General features: G+C 41.6%; 1 protein-coding gene across 1 annotated transcript; it reads right to left on the reverse strand.

Moving 5' to 3' along the window:
• Positions 1-1,282: 1,282 nt before the first annotated feature.
• On the reverse strand, positions 1,283-13,356 carry LOC105933260 (myosin heavy chain, fast skeletal muscle). Its single transcript, XM_036124679.1, has 40 exons — positions 13,246-13,356; positions 12,852-13,062; positions 11,941-12,084; positions 11,693-11,849; positions 11,574-11,601; positions 11,376-11,487; positions 11,199-11,291; positions 11,042-11,105; positions 10,848-10,946; positions 10,617-10,720; positions 10,142-10,280; positions 9,938-10,056; positions 9,673-9,822; positions 9,423-9,593; positions 9,035-9,341; positions 8,826-8,896; positions 8,611-8,698; positions 8,411-8,528; positions 8,212-8,335; positions 7,348-7,484; positions 7,006-7,261; positions 6,675-6,917; positions 6,419-6,595; positions 6,193-6,338; positions 5,869-5,959; positions 5,371-5,760; positions 5,151-5,277; positions 4,946-5,064; positions 4,677-4,873; positions 4,422-4,605; positions 4,163-4,328; positions 3,274-3,398; positions 2,883-3,191; positions 2,595-2,798; positions 2,390-2,515; positions 2,125-2,295; positions 1,939-2,043; positions 1,742-1,837; positions 1,526-1,657; positions 1,283-1,430 (listed from the first exon to the last, which is right to left on the reverse strand). Exons 2-40 carry the CDS (start codon positions 13,053-13,055, stop codon positions 1,410-1,412), a joined length of 5,814 nt encoding a protein of 1,937 aa, XP_035980572.1. The 5' UTR covers positions 13,056-13,062; positions 13,246-13,356; the 3' UTR covers positions 1,283-1,409.
• Positions 13,357-14,731: the final 1,375 nt, after the last annotated feature.

Genomic DNA, 14,731 nt, shown 5'->3' on the forward strand with positions numbered 1-14,731 from the left:
ATTCCCCTTTCTAAGCGCATATTTGCAAAGGATACACACCAAAATAACATCACCTTTCAGAGGAACACGTCTAGTGACGATGTAAGTAACTCAGAACTTTATAATGCTGTTAGCAAGAGAACGTTTAGATCCGCTGGGTGTGTCCCCCGCCATTTTGTGCCTGCTCTGGTGGTGGGATTTTATGGGCATGGAGGGGCTAAGCCCTGAGTGGCAGCTGTTCACATGAGGCCCAGCCTGCCATGTAAATAAGAGACTATTATTACCCTGGGATATGAATGCAGACATATTCTGTGCAATTATTCTTTTTATTTTATAAAAAAACATGCTAAAACCTTCAGGACAATTACAAAATACTGTTAAGAACTCAATTTATTTTTAAAGCCAACACACAACCAAACCTGTTTTTTTTTTTTTATTTAAAACTTTTATTTTGATAATGAATAGTTTGTCTCTGGCTGCCATCTCTGATCAGCTGATGGAGGTTCTTTTTTATGTCTACTGAGGTGCAAAGAAGTAGGAAGTGGTCAAAATTGTATTTCAATTGCTAAATAACGGATTATTGTAGTTTCTAGTTTGGAGAGATATTTCAAAATGTCTCAGGAACGGATGGGATAGCCACCTTTGAAAGCTGTCACGGATTTTATTGAAATAAGAGTTTCCTACTGGAATAGTCAGCTCTTTATATTTAATTTAAATAACTGCATAGATATGGCAGAAACCCTAACAAGCAGGTATTTTATATATTGTTGTTTAGTTTTACAGTTTTACATTTGTCTTTGCTTCAGTCAATGCCTACATTAAAATCTAAGCAATTTCGTCCTGAAGTGGAGATGAAAATCTGGCTTGAAAACTGGATGCTGAAAATTAACCTGATTGGTGATTCCTTATAGTTTGTTTGCTGAAGTAATAAAAATAAAACTCTGACAAAACCTTACACAGCTTGAACCTCCGGTATGGTATTTGTGCTTGCTGACACATAATCGCAAGTTTCTGTTTACCTGGTAAAAATTTAATCGCACACTTAAATGCTAAAAATCTATCAAAAAATCAATCATATACAAAGTACTTCTCATGATGGATATATTGGCATTATCTCATAATTATTGTTATTGTATGGTGATTATTCTACATTACCTGTGCACAGATAGTAAAAGCTGATAAATCAACAGTGCATTTTGATGTGCTTGGTTACATGTTTTGAATTCTAAAGTAGCTTCACTTCAATGAGACTGTGACATTCTTTAATGTTTCAATGAGGCATAAAAAAAGACAGAAAACAGACTCATCGAACTATGGTAATTTTATTGATGTGACATTACCACTGCATGCTTGACATGCTAAGAAAAACAAGTAACAAGTTACTCATATTGTATGATTCCTTGTTACCACATACTGGAGGTAAGTTTTCTTCATTCCTCTGATTCTTTGGTCTGAAATGACAGGAGAACACTGTTCAGTACAGAGTCAGAAATTTGAAAGTCAAAAAAAGATACATGAGTGTCATGCTAGAGATCTGTTTTTATACCTTGACAATTTCCCGGCTCTTGGCCCTCAGCTTGTTGACCTGGGATTCGGCGATGTCGGCGCGCTCCTGAGCTTCCTCCATCTCATGCTGCACCTTCCTGTATCTGGTCAGATGAGAGTTGGCCTGCTCCTCCTGTGCAACAAGGCGGCACAAAGTCGGCTTCTCTGTGCGGATTTAGATTTTAAAACATGTGCATAAAGAACCTGGTTCCCTTACAGCCTCCTCAGCCTGTCGCTTGTAGGATTTCACTTTCAGCTGCAGTTTGTCCACCAGATCCTGCAGTCTAGCAATGTTCTTCTTGTCCTCCTCTGTCTGTTTTAAATCAACATTTAAAAAAACATTATAGAGCAAATTTAAAGTTTTCTCAAATATCTTTTATCAATATATTTTTTGTCATGTCTACAAACACTAACCTGGTAGCTGAGCTCCTTCACTCTTCTTTCATACTTTCGCACTCCCTTGATAGCATCAGCACTGCGCCTCTGCTCAGCATCAACCTCACTCTCCAATTCACGAACCTTCATGAACAAAAAAATAAAATAAAACAATTACAAAAACAGAACCAGAAGGATAAAGCTGATGCTTCCCGTTTCACATACCCTGGCTTCCAGTTTCTGGAGCTGCTTCTTGCCTCCCTTCATGGCCAGATTCTCCGCTTCATCCAGACGGTGCTGCAGGTCCTTCACCGTGACCTCCAGGTTCTTCTTCATCCTCTCCAAATGAGCGCTGGTGTCCTGCTCCTTCTTCAGCTCCTCCGCCATCATGGCAGCCTGCAGATGTTCAGGAATTTGTTTCGTCTAAACGTTCATGGTCTATATTTCTGGGAAGCTGGCTTTTACACAGGCAAGAATCGGCATGACTCACATCAGTGATGGCCTTCTTGGCCTTTTCTTCAGCGTTTCTTGCCTCCTGAACGGAATCCTCCACCTCACCTTGGATCTGGATGAAGTCAGCCTCCAGCTTCTTCTTGGTGTTGATGAGGCTGGTATTCTAAACAACCAACAGTCAGAATTATGTGCAGTAATTGTGCGTTTGGTATTTTGTATGTGCCGATTCAGTTACTAAATACCTGAGAGTGCAGCAGGGCAACGCGCTCGCTGGCGTCCACCAGCTCCTGCTCGGCCACTTTACGGCTTCTCTCCGTCTGCTCCAGAGCAGCTCTAAGCTCCTCGATCTCAGCGGCCATCAGGTTGTTCCTGCGCTCCACCATCGCAACCTGCTCTTTCATGTCCTCCTGGCCTCTGAGGGCCTCGTCAAGGTGCAGTTGTGCATCCTTAAGAAGAATAGAAAACGTCATATGAACAGTTAAATCTAATTGATTCATGCTTTGGGAGAACTATTCAGCTAACTGCAGCACCTTGAGCTGTCCCTGCACGTTCCTCAGCTGTTTCTGGGCTTCAGCCGCCTGCCGGTTGGCGTGGCTCAGCTGGATCTCCATCTCATTGAGGTCTCCCTCCATCTTCTTCTTGACTCTCAGGGCATCGTTCCTGCTCCTGATCTCAGCGTCCAGCGTACTCTGCATGGACTCGATCACCCTCTGGCTGTTCCTCTTGATCTGCTCGATCTCCTCATCCTTTTCCGCAAGCTTCCTGTCGATTTCACTCTTGACCTGGGTGAGCTCCAGCTGGACACGGAGGATCTTGGACTCCTCGTGCTCCAGGGTGGCCTTGGAAAGGGATTTAGCCTGTTAGTAAATATTAACTGCAATGAACAGCGTCTGTTTGAAGGTAGTTTGGTCGAACTGATACCTCTGCCTCTTCAAGAGATGTTTGAAGTTCAGACTTCTCCGTCTCCACAACCTTCTTTGATTTTTCCAGTTCGTGAATGGTTTTTCCAGTTTCACTGAGTTGCTCGGTCAGGTCAGAGATTTCCTCTGCAACAAGAAGATAAGAGAGGTTGGACTTTGTGGACCAATTGAAAGAAATTGAAACTATTTTGTCCATACTGGCTGCATTGCGCCTTCTTAAACAGTGGTCTACAGAATACCACAGCTTTAAAAGCATGCAGTGTGAAAAGAGCGATAAAGGTCACTTTAAACTAAATGGTTTGATCGGTGTATGTTTTGCCATAATTCTTCAGACACAATTCAGCTCCTAAATCGTTTCCATTGTGCAAAGTCCAAACACAGTCACTGTTGGATTCATTAATCCTTTACCATTTTATATACTTATAGTCTTGTTGCTTTCTGCTTGTGTTTGTGTGGAGATAAAATTTGCACATTTGACCCTTGGGGAGAGGAGGTGGCTCATGATTGCTTCATCCACAAAGGAGTATCAAGTGCTAGCCAGAAAAGGTTGATTGATTACGATTGGAAGACAGCGGAAAGGAAGCCCAGAGAAGGAGTTGACTGTCTCTTATCTCAAATGCAATGTCTTCTAATAATGCAATGTCTTGGGACAATGTAACTGCATCCTGCTTGCATGAAATAAAAAGGCCTGCAAGGAGACGTACCGATGGAGTTGAGTAGAGAAACCTTGGTGTTCTGTTAGATTTCTAACATTTCTCTCTCTCCCCTTTTGCAAAAGCCTGTAAACTTACACTGTCTGTCTGGTCTTTCTCTTTATAGGTTAGGAGATTAAAATAAACCTATCAGTCACTGCTTTCGTTACTTGACTGAACATGTAAAATTGTTCATACGTTGCAGGTTCTTGCTCTCCCTCTTCAGGGTCTCCAGATGGTCCAGAGCTTCCTCATATGAATTTTTAAGCTTGAACATTTCAGTGCTGAGGGAGCGCGCTTCTTTTTGAGCTCCTTCCAGCTCCGCCTGGCTCTCCTCATACTTCTGCTTCCACTCTGCAAGGACCTGGAAACGCAGACAACCCCAACATGTTGATGCTAATTCATGATTCTGTGGTCTTCCGTAAGAACAAGACTGAAATTGCTGTTAAAAAAAAACCTTGTCAAAGTTCCTCTGCTTCTTGTCCAGGTTGGCAGCCAGAGCGTTGGCTCTCTCCACGTCGATCATCAGGTCCTCCACTTCAGCCTGCAGCCTCTGTTTGGTCTTTTCCAGAGAGGCGCATTTGGCGTTCACGGCCTCGATGGACTCTTCCGCGTCCTGAAGGCGCTGGGCAAGCTTTTTCCTGCAAAAGACATTTGATGTGAAACCTGGAAATGTTCTCAATTACAAATCAATTACAAAAGTTAGACTCACTTGGCCTCTTCCAGCTCCTCAGTGCGCTGAATGGCGTCGGTCTCATACTTGGTTCTCCACTGAGCCACCTCGCTGTTAGCCTTGGACATGGCGCGCTGCAGCTCACCCTTGGCCTCCTGCTCCTCCTCATACTGCTCTCTGAGCAGATCACAGTCGTGACGAGCCGACTGAACGGCGTGAGCCAGAGCGTTCTTGGCCTAAGAAAGAGTGAAGAGGCATTAGGATTTGTCCTTAAAACGGGTGAAACATTGCAGTTTGCTGCTGCGTACTTTCACTTCTTCTTCAATATGCCTTTTAAGTTCTTCAATCTGCTGCGTGAAAGCCTGTTTGCTCCTCGACAGCTGAGAGATCAAAGCTTCTTTCTCCTCCAACTGGCGACTGATTTCACCTAATTAAAGAAAATAGAATGACATCAATAAAAAATAGATGTTGTGGGGAAATTGTACGAAGCATTATATTGATGAAAGGTTGTACCATTCTCTGTTTGCAGTCTGGCCCTCTGTACTCCAATGTCATTCAGTTGTCGCACATTTTCATCGTTCTTTGTTTTCATCTCACTCAGTTGATCCTCAAGACTGCGACACATTTTCTCAAGATTGCCCTTAATTAGACAAAAGGTGTGTTAATTCATAGCGTACCCTCCATAATGTACAAGCAGAGTGGCAGGGGTTTCACTAGTTTCACTTTATTGCACCTTTGCTTTTGCAATAGACTCCATGTTGCTGGAGAGATCATCGATCTCCATCTTGTATTCGCTTTTCTCTTTCTCCAGCTTCTGCTTGACCCTCTGGAGGTTATCGATCTGCTCTCCCAGCTCCGCCACGCTGTCGGCCTGCTTCTTACGGAGAGCTGCAGCCGTGGCCTCGTGCTGCAGGGTGGCCTCTTCCAGGTCGCGACGCAGCTTCTGAAACTCAGCCTCGCGCTTCTTGTTCATCTCGATCTGAACAGCAGTGGCTCCTCCGGCTTCCTCGAGCCTCTCGCTGATCTCCTCAAGTTCTCTGGAGAGGTCGCTTCTCTGCTTCTCTACCTTGGCCCGAGCAGCTCTCTCAGCCTCAATCTCTTCTTCCAGCTCCTCAATGCGAGCCTAGTGAAATGACCAAGAAAGCAATATTTCTGTCTGATTGTGATCTCGGAAGTAATCCAGTCAACACAGTTTAGTAAAAAAAAAGAAAGCAAAACATTTTAAAGCAACCTGAAGTTCTTTTATCTTCTTCTGAAGTTGGGCACCAAGAACTTGCTCATCCTCAATTTTGCTAAGAAGCTGGCTTGTTTCAAAGTCCTTCCTGTAAAACGAAAAATAATATATTTACATACAATTGTCAGATTTTTAAAATGTCTAAAGAATAGGCATTATTTTGTGTTAAGCAATGTGTTTCTCTAAAAAAGAGCTTTGAACTTTTGCAAAACCTCATGTAGCATCAGTTTTTGCAACTTCAGGATGTTTTTGATGCTTTGACTTGTTGGCATTACATGTTTTTTTTTGATGACAAAAACAGATATTTCCAGTTTTACTGACTTCTTTATCTTCTCGTCAGACTGCTGCTTGTCATTCTCCAGATCCATTATGGTTTCTTGGGCCAACTTCAGATCTCCTTCAAGCTTTCTTTTTGCACGCTCAAGATCCATACGGAGCTTCTTTTCCTGCTCCAAGGAACCTTCAAGCTGTTTAAAACAAAGTAAAGTATTTGTTTTGTTTTTAATTTTCTCATATATTGCTGTGAGCTTCTGTTATGTATTCTTACATCGTCCACTTGCTGCTCCAGCTTTGTCTTGGCTTTGGTCAGAGTGTTGACTTTGTCTTCCTCTGCCTGCAGATCGTCAAGGGTCTGCTGATGGGCCTCTTGGAGGGCTTTTTTCTCCTTTGTCAGTTTAGCAATGGTCTCATCCTGAGAGGCCATTTCCTCAACCAGGTTTTTAACCTGCATTGACAAGTAAATTGTTTTACTATTTTTGCACCTATTGTATTTAAAACTAGAATGTGATTTTTTACGCTCAAACCTTGTTTTCAGTGGCATGTTTCTCCTTTTCCACTTTGGCCAGAGTCAGCTCCAAGTCATCGATGTCCTTCTTCAACTCGGAGCACTCGTCCTCCAGTTTCCGCTTCTTCGCTGTCAGCTCGGCGTTGATCTCCTCCTCGTCCTCCAGTCTTTCAGCCGTTTCTTTGAGTTTGGCCTCAAGCTGGATTTTTGCTTTGATGAGCTGCTCGCACCTTTCCTCTGAATCAGCCAGACTTTCCCCCTCCTTGATTAGCAGGAGAAATAAAAGAGCTTGGTCAGCTTCAGCAACACAAGTATCCTATAAAACTAAATCTCTCTACTCCTAAACACACCGACTGAATCTGCAGCTGCAGGTCGTTCTTCTCCTGAAGGAGAGAAACCATCTTCTCCTCCAGTTCTTTCTTTTTAGCCAGAGCCTTCGCCAGCTCCTCTTTGGTCTTGGCAAAGTCCTCTTTCATTTGGGCCATCTCCTTCTCCGTCTCTGCGCTCTTCAGCAGAGGCTTGATCTTGAAGTACAACTTCATCCATGGCCAGGTTTTGACATTCATGAATGCACGGATGTTGTACTGGATGGAGTAAATGGCTTCCCTGGAAAAGTTAGATATTGATTTATTTAGGTGTTTCAAATATTGGATGCTTGCCTGTTATGTGTTAAGCCAAAGTGCATAAATCACCTGCGTTCCATCATTTTCACAAACTCCCGTCTCATGAGGAAGCCTCTGCATAGAGCCTGAGTCATTGTGACCAGGATAGCAAGTTTTTCATCTCGCATCTCTTCCAGGAGACCAAGCAGACCAGCCTTAAAGAACACCTAAAAAGACGTCGTGAACATGTATCAGTCCCAGAAATGTTGAAAATCTCCCTCTTTGCACCAATTACCGTTATGGAGTACCACAGGGTTTGGTACTTGAAACATTGTTTTTCTGAAAAAATATGGTCCCCCTTGATTAAAGTATCAGATACTATCATACATATTTTTGTTATTACGGTAAATATAACCATTTATATTATTCAGGAGGCCTGGGTTACCTCTGGACCAGAACATTTGAAAAACACATTTTAGTGAATCACTTACTCTGGAAGGCATTAATGCTGGCTTCATTACTAATATAGGTAACCTTTGTGTAACTGTAACTTGTACTTTGGTTCCCATATTAAACGGATTGCTTGGACATTCTTGCTTTACCTTCACAATTTTGTCAAAATTAGAAATATGCTTTCCCAAAATGATGTAGGAAACTTTTGCCATGCATTTGTTAATTCCTGACTGCACTATTCTTTGTCAGAAAGAAGCTCAAAATGATGAAAATCTACTACTTAAATTAAAGTAAAATAAATAAATCTTGCATACAATGCTTATAATGCTCTCAATATTGAAACCCCTTACATTAAATGTTTGACCAGTTGGTCTTGACAGATGTTCCTATCAGCTGCTGCAATGTTGCTAAATGCATTCAGTTGAGCATCCATGTTGAAAACCATTTTTTTATGTCATTTATTGGCTGTAAAAGCATAAATTAAACTGAATGTTACTTTACCTTTGTGTGCCCAAACTTGTACTGAGTATGATCAACATCAATAGAGCCCAAGAGTTTCTCAGAGGCCTTCTTGTTGTCGATGAACTGTCCCTCAGGAATGACACTGGCATTCAATACTTTGTATCTGATGAAAGGTGAACTATTGTTGAGTTTTTTTTATCTCTAAATTGTGCAACTGAGGGGTAAATTCAGTATTTACCTCTGCTTGAAGTCACCATAGAGGATCCTGCTGGGGAAACCTTTCCTGCAGATCCTGATACCCTCCAGTACACCGTTACACCTCAGCTGGTGGATGACCAGGAAGTTCTCCATCAGACCTGAAATCCCATGTAAATTTAGTCTGCTGCCTTGTTACACATGGTTGACTTATGTGAAATTTAACACGTGAATTCAACTCACCAGGAGTTTTGGATTCGTTTGGAATCAGGCAGCGTACAAAATGAGGATGAGTGCTCCTCAAGTTGGTCATCAGCTTTCCCAAATTCTCCTATAGTATTGGGGAATTCAAAATTGCACATTAAATGTCAATAAAAGAATCGTTTAGTTTTTTGTTTTTTTTTGCTTTACATTTTTGCAGTAACTGGTAGTAACATTTAATAGCAAGTCTTACTCACCCTGAACAAAGCTGACACAGTCTGGAACGACCCACCCTTCTTCTTACCAGCTTTCTTTCCACCACCCTCACCTGTGTCAAATACAAATTATTTAAATCTTGAACAAACTTCATATAGTTTGATTTGAAAATTACTCACACTTCATGAAAATATTATGTTATTGTTTCAAAACAACTAACTCAAAAAATCTTTAGGAATCTACTTCATACCCTCTACTGAGGCATGAGATGCATAGAGGTAAGCCAACAGTTTGGATGCAGACTTCTGGTAAAGCTGGACCACAGTGTCGTTCAGGGGGTCCTTGTTCTTTTCCAGCCAGCCAAGGACATTGTAGTCCACAGTGCCGGCGTAGTGCATCAGAGAGAAATGAGCCTCAGGTTTGCCTTTGACAGGTTTGGGTTTCTGGAAGGGGGCGCTTTTCCCCAGATGTTGGTCGTACAGTTTGCTCTTGAAGGTCATGTCCGTTGCCTTTGGAACGATACACTCCTCTTCAAGGATGGAGAAGATGCCCAGTGGCTGTCAGGATAGAATAAATAAATTAAAAACAAGAAAATGTAATTCTGTGTTAGTCAGGATCTGTCTGAGCACGTGGCTGACCTTCTCAATGAGCTCAATGCACGCAGCCAAGTCCATGCCGAAGTCAATGAACTCCCACTCGATTCCCTCCTTCTTGTACTCTTCTTGCTCCAGGACGAACATGTGATGGTTGAAGAACTGTTGCAGTTTCTCATTGGTGAAGTTGATGCACAGCTGTTCCAAGCTGTTGAACTGTTGGAGGACAGACTCTGTTAGATGTTCCACTGTTTGCTGGTTCATCAAATCTAAAGTTAATCCATACATTACTCACATCAAAGATCTCAAAACCAGCAATGTCCAAGACACCGATGAAGAAGCTCCTGGGCTGCTTGGTGTCCAACATCTCGTTGATTCTGACTACCATCCACAAGAACATCTTCTCATAGACAGACTTGCAGAGAGCACTCACTGCATTGTTGACCTGATTTTAGACATAAAGTGCATTATATTAACACAGATTGTGGCCTAAAAGCAACATACCAAGAACAAAAGAAACTATGACAGTCATTTGTTTGTATTTCTGTTGAATTCCTTACCTGAGGAACAGTTTGACCTTTGGTCACAAACTCATTCCCGACCTTGACTCTTGGGTAACACAAGGCTTTGAGCAAATCAGACGAGTTCAGACCCATGAGGTAGGCGATTTTATCGGCCACTAAAAGAAAATCAAAGTTTTTCTTAGCCCCTCTTCACACCCAAAAACTGCAGGACTTATTCAAACTACACGGTTCACTTTATACCCTCAGTGCCATCAGGCTCGGCCTGCTCCTCTCGCTGCTTCTGCTTGAACTTCATGTTTCCGTGATGCATCACCGCTCCGGTCAGCTTGTACATGCTCATCTTTTCCTCCGGAGTGAAACCCAGGATGTCGATGGCAGTCTGTGAATAATTATAGAGAAGCCTTGTTATACTGACAGCAATAATAAAGAATATATTGGCTAAAAAAGTGGTTGATTAAATATTAAGAACATGTTGTCAATCTTTCAATACAGAAAGAGAGGTGGTGAAAGTGTCTAAATTTTAGCCATTGTTTTCTAAACCAGCCTTTCTGTCATAATACTTTATCTCATTTTGTGTTGTTGTTGCTTACCTTTGGAGATCAAGTTAGACAAAACAGTTCCAGACCACTTATAGTTTAGAAAACAATGTGACATGCTTTCTCTACAGCGCCTACCGGTAATTGGTCATAGTGAAATATATTCAAACATTTCTTACATCAGTGGCAATGAATTCTTCAATGTCGTTGATACTCTTCACACTGATTTCCCCCTGACTGACCATGGGATAGTCGTAGGGATTAGTGGTAATCAGGAGAGCCTCTGTTGCAAACACAAAATATGTCTTCATATATCTAAAAATAATATCCCTCTCATGTATGAACAGTGTGAGCCAAGGTGGTGATATTGATCAGCTGTAGAATAACACGAATATGAATTTGTTTCTAACCTATCAGCTCAGGTTTGTGGCCTGTTGTGAGCTGGTAGAAGATGTGGTAGCTCCTCTCAGCAGACAGCTGGAACGTCACTCGAGACTTCTCCAGCAGATCTGCGTGAATTCAGGTTGTTATCAATAAAGAGAAATCCTTTTTTCTAAAATATGACTAAAGTATTACGTAAGACGATTCAAACAGAAAGTCTTACATGTTTCAATATCAGCAGAAGCCAGCTTTCCAGTTGACCCAAAGTGAATTCTGATGAATTTTCCCTGTGTGGAAAGAGGAAAACGTCTAATTTAAAGCTCTGCTGATATGGACGGTTTTCACTGAACAAACAGGAGACAGTTTCTAGTTAAACTTACAAAACGGGAAGAATTGTCATTCCTCACGGTCTTGGCATTCCCGTAAGCCTCCAACAGCGGGTTAGCTGCAATGATCTGATCTTCCAGCGATCCCTGGAGGCAGCATTCATCTCATCAGCTGAAATGTTCTTGTTTTACTTGTTCTCATCGTTTTTGCTGCTGTGTAAAATCACTAACCTGCATTTTTCCAGGAGTGTGCTCAGCTTTCTTTCCAGAGGCCACTGCGATTGTCGCAAAGTACTGGATGACACGTTTGGTGTTCACAGTTTTTCCTGCACCGGATTCTCCGCTGGTTTGCAGAGGTACAATATTTAGAAAAATACTGACGCAGCTGATGTCGGGAAAACCTAATTTGCTAAAATATTTGACACTTACGTAATCAGGATCGACTGGTTCTCTCTGTCTGTAAGATGGAAAATGATGCACAAAGGTTAGAGGTGGATGTTTGAGGTGAGACTACTGTGTTTATGTATGGATTATAGAAGGCTTGACACCTTGGAGCATGAACTGATAGGCGTTATCAGAGATGGAGAAGATGTGGGGTGGAGCCTCAATCCTCTTCTTCCCCCTGTATGCTGCAACAACCGCTGCATCGTACACTGGCAGCCACTTGTAGGGGTTCACAGTGACGCAGAACAACCCGGAGTAGGTCTGCAGGATCACAGAAGATAATTTAAGAGCCACGTTTTCCTGCAGTCATTGTAGGTTTCAGCTACAGATTTTCAAATTAAGACAAACTTACGTAGATCATCCAGGCTGCATAGCGCTCTTTGAGGTTATACAGCACAGCGGGCTCGTTGAGGTGGGTCATCATGGCCATGTCCTCAATTTTATCAAACTTTGGAGGGTTCATGGGGTGGATTTCATCTTCCTTCACGGTGATAGTCTGAAGTAAAAGACACAAATAGACACAGAATGGTTAGGTGTACAGAGTCACACCGCATTTCTGGCTTGTATTTTTACTAAATGAGCCAGAGTGTTGAAGATATTCCAAAATCCTTTATGTAGAGCTTATGTATGCATCGGTCAATAACATCAAAATCTAAAAGTGTAACTGTTGCAAAATGTGACAATGCTGCTGTGTGTGTGTGTCCCTTTCCCATGATTGCAACTTTCTTTGCAACTTTCTATCAGTAAAAATAGAAAAATATTATATCTTTATTTAATGATCAGTTCTTTCCCTCCCCCAACAAATCTCATTCTACCTTTTTATTAACTCGTTTGGTGAGGAAACAGGTAACCTAATAACCAATTATCACATTCATGAAGAATTTTTATCAGATTTTCCCTTGGATCAATATTTTGACAAGTATAATTTCTGATTCTTTATGGTAACTTTTAGTCCAATGATTGTGTTTAAGTACACAGCTAATCCTGTCTCTGCCAACTTCATTAAAGTCTTGAGTCTAGCCAGGATGTAGCAAAGAGCTTTATTGACAGTGAATTATGCTAATGTTGGACAATCAGAAAGCAAATGACCTGGCTTCTATTGTGCAAAGATAAAAAATCTGCTTGAAATCTAAACCATGAAACTAAAACACTTTCACCACAATCAGGTAAAGTTATTTTTTTTTTTTAAACTCAAGTAAAAAAAATATTTCTGTGATTACAGACTGGGGAACTGGAGTGTTACCTCCGGTGTTGCTTCCTCACCTTCCCAGTAAGAGTCTCCACTGTGGCTTTGCCACCTTCTCTCTTGACCAGTTTCCCCTTCAGGTACATCTCAGCGGGCTCACTCACAAAGTATGCCGTTTTGGCATCAAAGGGAATGTTCTGGGCTTCCAGACGTTCTTTTTCTGGCTTGCGGAGGTATATGGCCGCCGGGCCAAAACACTCCATTTCTGCGTCCCCACTCATGGTTCCGCTGTAAAAAATAGGTAACCCCACAGCATGGTCAGGGAAAACACATTGAATAAAAATCTATCCACTCTCAAAAAAGTAAATGTGGACAACAAAATCTCACACTTCTGCTCAAAATAAATAATCCCTTATGCATAATATCTTTCTCTCTCTTTTTTTGGCAGAACTGCTAAATAGCCTCATTTACCTTGTAAGTACACCAGTTGAGCAGATGGTATTGCAGCAGATGTCAGAGCAGAGATCTAGATACAAGATGGCAAACTCAAGGTTACCTGTTCTAATAACTGAGTATTGAATACTTAATTCTAAAATAAAAGGAGGAAACAAATGATCGGACAGCTTTTAACTGACCAAATCACTTGGATAAATTTGTCCATGGATGGATTTAGTATTGAATAGTGTAATAGTATCTTTAGTGACTTACCTTCGCAGGGTGCCTCTCAAGGGTGCTGTTTGCTGTTCCTTTATATACAGTCGGATGGGAGCCCATCACATGCTTGCGGCTGTATTTGGTCATGTCGCTTGTCATTTCGCTTTTGAAGAAGTGCCTCTCTCCATTGTGCCAGCAGGGTTTATGACTGCTGTATGCCATTCATCCCAGACTATAAACAGAAACTCCCAAACTCCTAAATAAATAAGGAATGCCTTTTGCATGTAGTTATGGGATACCTTTAGAAATCCTCAGATGTCTGATTTAGGCTACTTTGTTCTTTGTAGACTGTTTTCAAAAAATTTGATGATAAAACCAACATTTTCAAACCAGTGCACTCATTTAGTTTATCTGTCATGCATTTGTATAAGTTAGCTCTTTCGTTGCAAAAATAAAACAACACTCCGATGTTGGTTGAATTCATGTGAAGTTGAATCAGAAGTTGCAGCAATTCCAAAGGTGTGACTTAAGTATATATTTTAATGCCCTCTGGCACAAAAGCGGCCCTCCGCTATGCTTCTGTGGGGCTTTGAAGAGTCACCAATATCCAGTTTCAGAGTCCATACAGGTCAGAAATGATTAGAAAATAAAATGAGTGCCACTGGGCTTTGAAGAAAAGCAGGGATTGCCAAAGGGATTACTTGACACAACAGTGCCAACAGCTGCTCTTATTCTTCTTCTTAAGGGATGCACAAGGGAGGCTGAGACAATCGCTAAATGTGGAGCAGCTGAGGGATGGCTTCCAGCTCTTCCTCCTTGGGATTCTTAATAATGACACCAAAATGACAGCTTTTTGTGTGTATTAAAGCTCGATTTTGAAAGCATCAATCTCTCTGGCTGTTTTTGAATCTTATGGAGGGCAAGTGTCAAACTTTTTTTTTTCTTTCCAGGAAATTCAGGCATAGTTGGCACTGTTTACAAGTGTGGGATGAGGAGCTTGTAGCCACTGTTTCCCCTGGAAAGAGGATCAACTTACGTTGTTAAAAGGCAAATAAATTCTAAAGAGGTTACTTAGAAGATATAATAGACCTCTGTGTTCAGTGAAGATGGGTGACACGATGCCTGCATCGAAGTCTTCTGTCTTATAAGGACAGATTTCAAATTTAGCCCTTAGGTATAGTTGATGCCTGAGGAAAATGCCACACGCTCAGGAGACATATTGTGTTTTTTTAGTCTTTGATGTAAGAGTGTCAGCTTCTGTATTTGTCAAAGAGCAACAGCTGGGTTCAGGATAATGAGCCAA

The sequence above is a fragment of the Fundulus heteroclitus genome, chromosome 20, assembly GCF_011125445.2.
Source record: "Fundulus heteroclitus isolate FHET01 chromosome 20, MU-UCD_Fhet_4.1, whole genome shotgun sequence".
Classification (NCBI taxonomy): Eukaryota; Metazoa; Chordata; class Actinopteri; order Cyprinodontiformes; family Fundulidae; genus Fundulus; species Fundulus heteroclitus.

Bases quoted from the DNA above. Each gene is read 5' to 3' on its own strand.
- LOC105933260 (XM_036124679.1), bottom strand. From the start codon at position 13,055: ATGAGTGGGGACGCAGAAATGGAGTGTTTTGGCCCGGCGGCCATATAC. The intron at 4,874-4,945 runs GTACGCAGCAGC...ACTCTTTCTTAG, and splicing joins ATATTGAAGAAGAAGTGAAA to GCCAAGAACGCTCTGGCTCA. The intron at 2,044-2,124 runs GTATGTGAAACG...TTGTTCATGAAG, and splicing joins TCCAGAAACTGGAAGCCAGG to GTTCGTGAATTGGAGAGTGA.